At 47.7% G+C, this 6,922-nt stretch overlaps 1 protein-coding gene across 2 annotated transcripts in view; it reads left to right on the plus strand.

Annotated features, from left to right (window-relative positions):
• Uba1 (ubiquitin like modifier activating enzyme 1) overlaps positions 1 to 3,743 on the plus strand; it is a 23,100-nt gene extending 19,357 nt beyond the window's left edge. For both annotated transcript variants that reach the window (XM_015488129.2, XM_015488128.2), the window contains exons 21-26: positions 1,214 to 1,302; positions 1,543 to 1,635; positions 1,764 to 1,955; positions 2,942 to 3,043; positions 3,148 to 3,248; positions 3,417 to 3,743. In XM_015488129.2, the coding sequence (XP_015343615.1) occupies positions 1,214 to 1,302; positions 1,543 to 1,635; positions 1,764 to 1,955; positions 2,942 to 3,043; positions 3,148 to 3,248; positions 3,417 to 3,552 (713 nt within the window). In that variant the 3' untranslated portion in view covers positions 3,553 to 3,743. The remainder of the gene's footprint in view (positions 1 to 1,213; positions 1,303 to 1,542; positions 1,636 to 1,763; positions 1,956 to 2,941; positions 3,044 to 3,147; positions 3,249 to 3,416) is intronic.
• The last annotated feature ends 3,179 nt before the right edge of the window (positions 3,744 to 6,922 follow it).

Genomic DNA, 6,922 nt, shown 5'->3' on the forward strand with positions numbered 1-6,922 from the left:
CCCCCCCCCCACACACACACACCTTCTTTTGCACATCCCTTTCTCTGTAACATGAAGAGGATCAGTTGAGTCAGATTATCTCTCTGCTCCTTCCCACTCTGGCCCTCAGGAGAAAGCCTTTTGTTAAATTCTTGCTCTGTGTATATTTGCCTTGGTTTTATTCTTTACTCTCTTTTTTCTTGATCTGTTCATTCAGGGTTTTGGTCTTCACCAGTGATCTCCCCTTATATCTACCTGCTTTGTCGTCTTCCACATCTCTCCCATTTCCCCATCCACACATCTCGGCCCCCTCCCCACCCATTTCCCACATGCATCTTCACCCCGGTATTGTCCTCCATACTTAGGCCGAAGTTTACTGACACCTTGTCTATATATTTATTCTCCTGTCTTCCCTTATATATCTGTAATGCATCTGAAACTCTCTACATTGACCTTCCATGTATCTCCTCCCATCTCTCCTTTCCTGTCCCTGTCTACCTTCCAGAATATCTGCCTTTCATGTTCTTCTCTGTATATTGTTGTAATCTTTCCTTTTAACATTTTCTTTCATCTGCACATATTCTCCTGTTTCTTCCCACACATCTCACCCTTGGTATATACCCTTTTCTTCCTCATTCTCCATCTGCCCCTTAGCTGCTTTTTCCTCTGTCCATTCAATTCATATTTCCCCCCATCTTCCTCTCCATGTATCTTTTTGTATTGTGTGTGGTACTGGAGATTTAATCCAGGGCCCTGTACGTGCCAGCATGGTAGGCAAGTACTTTACCACTGAGCTGTATCCCAGCCTTTTATTTTATTTTGAGACTGGGTCTTACTAAATTTCCCAGGCTGGCCTCAAACTAGCCATCCTCCTCAGACTCCTGAGTAGCTGGGATTACAGACATGTGCTACAGTATCCAGCTCTTCCATGTCTTCCTATCTCCCTCTACATCATTTTCCGTAAGATCTATACTTCTCCTGTTTGATCTATCTCCGTTTCTCCTAACAGCTTCATTCTGTTCCTTAGAGAAATCTCTCTTTATTAGCCACTACCCCCCTCTCTCCATCCTTTTCAGGTTTGTACTATTTTCCAGCTCTACCTCTCTGCTTTGCCCCTCTGCTTTCCTAGAATATCTCTCCTTTCCAAATCCTGTATCTACCTAAATACCTTTTGCCCCACATTTCAGACCCTTGTTTGGATCAAAGGGCTGACAGCATCCTTCTCTTTGTGCAGATGACAGCCGTCTAGAGGAACTCAAGGCCACGCTGCCCAGCCCAGACAAGCTGCCTGGATTCAAGATGTGTCCTATCGATTTTGAGAAGGTGCTTGAAGAGGGCCCTGGGTAGGGCAGGGGTGTGGGCTGAGAATGGATTTCTAGGGATCTGGAGTCAGTGGGGATCAGATCATGAGTTTATCATGTGGCTCTGAATCAATTGGTGGTTCTTAGCCATCCCTCTGTGATCTGAGGAAGTCTAGCAAGGTAATTGCAATGGAGAACACTTGTGTTGCTAGAGGCTAAGAAGTCTCTTCCTCATCTGATCCATTCTTCCCATTAATAACAGGATGATGATAGCAATTTCCATATGGATTTCATTGTGGCTGCATCCAACCTCCGGGCAGAAAACTATGACATTCCTCCTGCAGATAGGCACAAGGTGAGGGGAATCTAGGACTGATGTTCCACCCTCTCCTGGGCTTAAGTTGCTGCATTCTTCCCTTTCTGTAGACCCTGAACCTCTTGCTACTTAAACACTACTACCTTTGGTCTCTTCCTATCTCACAGAGCAAGCTGATTGCAGGGAAGATCATCCCAGCCATTGCCACAACCACAGCAGCTGTGGTTGGCCTTGTGTGCCTGGAGCTGTACAAGGTAGTACAAGGGCACCGACAGCTTGACTCCTATAAGAATGGTTTCCTCAACTTGGCCCTGCCCTTCTTTGGCTTTTCTGAACCCCTTGCTGCACCACGTCACCAGGTAAGGGCCTGCATTGGGAGATGGGGTGTGTCTCTATAGAGCTGGCTTTAGTTTTTCATCACACCATGTTACGGGGTCAGAGTTTCTGTTGACGTGTAACCTACTCCTTTTGTGCACTCTTTGTTCATTTTTTCATTAATCACGTTGTTTAAGTACCTGCTACTTGCTGAGAGCACTGGTCTGCTTCCCTCCTGTGGACACCCTCAGAAAAGATGGGGTATATGAATTGTGTCCTGAGAGATTATTAATTATCAAATAATTGCAGCTGACATTTTTTGGATGTATACTAAATGCTTCACTTGATTAATTGATTCATTCAAATATTTATTGAGTACCTACTTTGTGCAAATCGTCTTTTAGGTGCTGAGGTTATATTCATAAAATAGGTTATATAAATATCAATTTGAATGATTTTGGAACTCCCAAAGAAGAACAGGAATAGGGAGAGGCTTGAGAGTACCAGGGGTTGGTGAGTTTGGTGTTTTATTTTATTTGGTGCCAGGAATCAAACCCAGAGCATTACATGCTGAGCCTGTGCTCTACCACTGAGCTCCAGCTCCAGCCTCAGCCAGAAGTTTGGGGTTTGAAATGTGGGATGGTCAGGAAATATCTTGCTGCAAAAACTGATATGTTAGCTACGTCTTTGGGGGAGGAGAGGGGATAAGCCATGCAGGCCTTGGTGGAGACTGGGGACCAGTCCTTGCACAGGGGTATTGAAGTAGTAGTAATGCCTGGCATGTTGGGGAATTAGGTCAGAGGATGAAGCAGGTAAGAGATGAGAAGACTATAGGGTTCCAGTGGCATAAGATCTTGTCAGTCATCAGTAAGAGTATTTTGCAGGTTACTCAGAGTGATGTGGGGTCCATGAGAGAGTTTTAACAAAAGAGTTTTGTGATCTGACTTAACATGAGTGTAAGGAGATGGAGGTGACAGGGGCTGGCCCTCTGGGGTGACCCTCATCTTAATCTCCCCTCCTCGTGCTGCAGTACTATAACCAAGAGTGGACACTGTGGGATCGCTTCGAGGTACAGGGGCTGCAGCCTAATGGTGAGGAGATGACCCTCAAACAGTTCCTAGACTACTTTAAGGTAAGGACCCTTACTCTTTTATCCTTCCTGGGGATGAGATGTTCAGGTGACTTGCTGGCCTGTCCATTCCCCTGACACTGTTGTCCCCCATCCCTCCCCTCCAGACAGAGCACAAATTAGAGATCACCATGCTGTCCCAGGGTGTGTCCATGCTCTATTCCTTCTTCATGCCAGCTGCCAAGCTCAAGGAACGGTTGGATCAGCCGTGAGTTGGCTGCTGGGTCAGCAGGGGAGGTCTTGTGTCTCTTGGGGATTCTCAACTCCCAGCTCTGCTGGGATACTTTACATCCCTTCACCTGCTCTGCCCCCACCTACCTCCCCTCTTCTCTTGCTTTCTGCTTTCCTGAACCTTTACCCTCACGCTCACCCCCAGGATGACAGAGATCGTAAGCCGTGTGTCGAAGCGAAAGCTGGGCCGCCATGTGCGGGCGCTGGTGCTTGAGCTGTGCTGCAACGACGAGAGCGGCGAGGACGTCGAAGTCCCCTATGTACGATACACCATCCGCTGACCTGCCTATACTCACCTAGGCTGGCCCCAGTCCCCCCTCCCCAGGTCCCTTCCATCCCTGGGTTCCCATTTGGCAGTGGCCCAACTGGCCAAGCCTGGTGTCTCCTCTTCACCCCCTACCTGAATCCCAATTGCCACTGCTTTCTACCTTGTTTGGAACCTGACTCCTAATAAAAAGATATTAACCCAGAAGTGGCCTGCCCTGCTGGTTCCAGGGAAGGAGGGGCTTCCTGGAGCTATTTGGTTCTGATGGTGGCCAGCTGCCAAGTTCCTAACAGAGTAAATGTAAGAGTTGCCACCTCTTCTTGCTCTTTTCTTTTCTCTTATGAAAATATGGAGGCACCAGTGAGGCCATAGAGAGTAGGTACCTGGGTCCATGTGAGTTTGATTGGAGGTGGGTTCAAATCCTACCTTCTCCAGTTTAACTGCAAAGAGGAAAGTTTGAGCAAGCAGGCTGCCAGGGCTTGGTCAGTGTTTTTTGTGTCCTTGGGGTAGATCCCTTCCCATCTGGCTCCAAGTACTCAGACACTGGGTAGGCCTTTACAAGATTCCTGGTGGTACCAGCAATGGCTTTGGTGCCTTTACTTCAGATCTCTGCTCCAGGGAGCCTGAATGGCCCTGCTGGCCTGAGGAATGTCACTGCCTTCAGACATACTGTGCAGTTTTTATGGAAGTATTTGAGAATGTCTAGAGAGGAAAAGCCTCTTTTCTGTCTCACCCTGCCCTCCTTGGCTCCACATCTGCCTGTATGCTTCTTGAGAGTGCTCAGGCTTCCTAATCTTCAAGGGGAGACCTGGCTATGGGAGCAGAGAAGTAATCATTGGTTAATGCAAGCAGGAGGAAGCTTGCCCTCACCCCCACTGGGACTGCAGACTATAGAGTTGCCATATTCTGGCTTTGGTCTTGGCTGAGCGCTCCAGACAGTTGAAGACACCAATCTGGCTGGCCACTATCACATAGGTGTCTTCCTCCATTGGTACTAGTGCCTGGTTCCTAAGGATACCACTCATAAATCTGTTCCTTTCCTTCAGGAACCAGTTTCTCTGCCCTCCTTAGAAACAAGACCCCTCATTTCTCCACTTAACTGAGTGTTGGGAATATCTCAATACATTCCTGAACCTGGCTAGGTTCCCATCACAGCCTGTCCCCACACCTGATGCCTCCTGGGCCAGCTCCTAGCCCCCAGGCACAGTATATGCCATTGACCACCTCCCTCTCATGACCATTTTTTTCCCCTTTTGTCTGCTGTGCTTGGGTGACCTCATCCTTCCATAGTTCCCATTTAGTCCTCACCAGGACACTGGGGCTAACAAGCATTTTACCTCTGGTGTCCGATTAATGGTGGTGGTAGCTGTCTAGGTCAAGTGGAGAGACTGCCACCACAAGCACCTTTCCAATATTAGTGCTCCATGTATGGCAGGCACTCCACACATCTGTCCACTGTCTCTCCTGTTACAAATGAGGCTTGCACACATGCTTTATTCCTCTCCCCCATTTAATTTTGGTACTGGGGATTGAACTCAGAGGCACTTTACTATTGAGCTATATCCCTAGCTCTTTTTAAAATTTTTGTTTTGTTTTGAGACTATCTTGCCAATTTACTTAGGGCCTTGCTAAGTTGTAGAGGTTGGCCCCAAACTGGTGATCTTCCTGCCTCAGACTCCTGCACCCAGCTCCCCAGCCCTTTTTACAGCTCCTTGATCCCCTTGATACCTTATACCTGATACTCTGCCCTTCATCAAAACCAGCTTCTGAAGTTACCCATTAATCCTGGCTGTATATTAGTTCCTTTCCCACATACCATTTTACTATCTGTGTTTGTCTACTGTTGTACCTGCCAAATAGTAGAAGACTAGGGGCTCAGAAGGCCCCAGTTGGGTCACTGCTGAGCCCTCTGCACCCAGCAGAGACAATGGACAGGTGGGACAAGGATGTCTCCTCTTACCTCTTCCTGAAACTAGTTGGCATTCAGACATTCAACATTTATTTAGTACCAACTATGTGCCAGGCACTGTTGCACACATTTGGGATCCAGCAGTGAATTAAAAAACAACAACATGGATGTGAGGGACTCCCTTGGAATTTTGCTTTGGCTTGGCATTCCTCAGCCCCGTCTCCCTCCCTTTATTCATATTTCAATCAGATTAGTGGTACCAACATTGAGCAATGACCAGACTTTAATTATGGGTAAGGAAATGATTTGTGAAATTTCAGAATAAAACTTTTCCTCTTAGATAATAATAATAAAGACAAAAAATCCACTTTGACCTCTGGGGACTTACGTTCTGCTAGGTCGCAACCCAGAATAGCATAAGTAAATTGTTGGAAGTGGATTGGGGCTGGAAATGTGGCTCAGTGGTAGACCGGATTCCCTAGCATGTGCAAGGCCCTGGGGTCCTCCCCAGCACTGCGGATGGGGGAAAACGTTGGTGCTTTAGAAAGGTGAAGAACAGAGCCAGGTCTGGTGATATGGAGTTATGGGGATAAAGGATTTTTAAATAGGTACTTAAGGAAGTCATCCTGTGGAAGGTGACTTTGATTGAGGGATTTGGAAGAAGCGAGTGAATGAGGCATTCTGATATATGGGGCAAGGGCATTCCAGGCAAATGGAACTAACCAGTGCAAAGTCCTGGATTGTTCTTGCCTTATTCAGAAACTGAAGGAAATACGGCTGGAGTGAAAGAGAGGAAAAAGGGTAGGAGATGTCTATCCAGCGGTGGTGATTTGTCTTTGTCAATATTTCCACCCCCATCATGGCCCAGGAAGTCCTTACTAACATGAACTTTAATGAAAATCCTAACTGGTATGATCAAGGCTGCCGTTAAGGGAAGCTCAGAAGAGGCAGGGAGCCTGCTTTTGAATTGGGATGCAGTGTAAGGAAGTCCCAGAAGGCCCGCCCAAAGGCTGCCGCCCCTTGAGTTGGACTTAGGGATAGTGTAGTTTTTCCACGCAGAGAGAAGTGAAGGATTAGGTATGCCTAGCAGCGCCTGGCACACAACAGAGAACAGTAAACAGAAATAAAGCTACGGAGGGGAACTGCGGACAAGACGGAGTTAAGGTGGCTGGAAAAAGCAATTCAGAGTGCATGCGCTCCCGGGAGACAGGAGGAGGCCCCGCCCCACCCAAAGTTCCAAGCTTGCGCAGTAGTGGAGCCCGCCCATTTAAAGGTCCACCTTTCTTCTCAGCCTAGGCTCCACCCCAAGAGGTCGGAGGAGATAGGAAGGGTTAAGGGCGGGATGGTCCCCGATTGAATGTTCTTTGGACCAGTCACCTTGCGGAATATTCAGCCTGTAGTTAGGAGTACAGAACAAAAAAGAGCTTCCCCCCACCCCGGTGAAAACCAATGAGAATCGGGCAGAGGAGAAGGGGGG

This window comes from Marmota marmota, unplaced genomic scaffold (genome assembly GCF_001458135.2).
Source record: "Marmota marmota marmota unplaced genomic scaffold, marMar, whole genome shotgun sequence".
Classification (NCBI taxonomy): domain Eukaryota; kingdom Metazoa; phylum Chordata; class Mammalia; order Rodentia; family Sciuridae; genus Marmota; species Marmota marmota.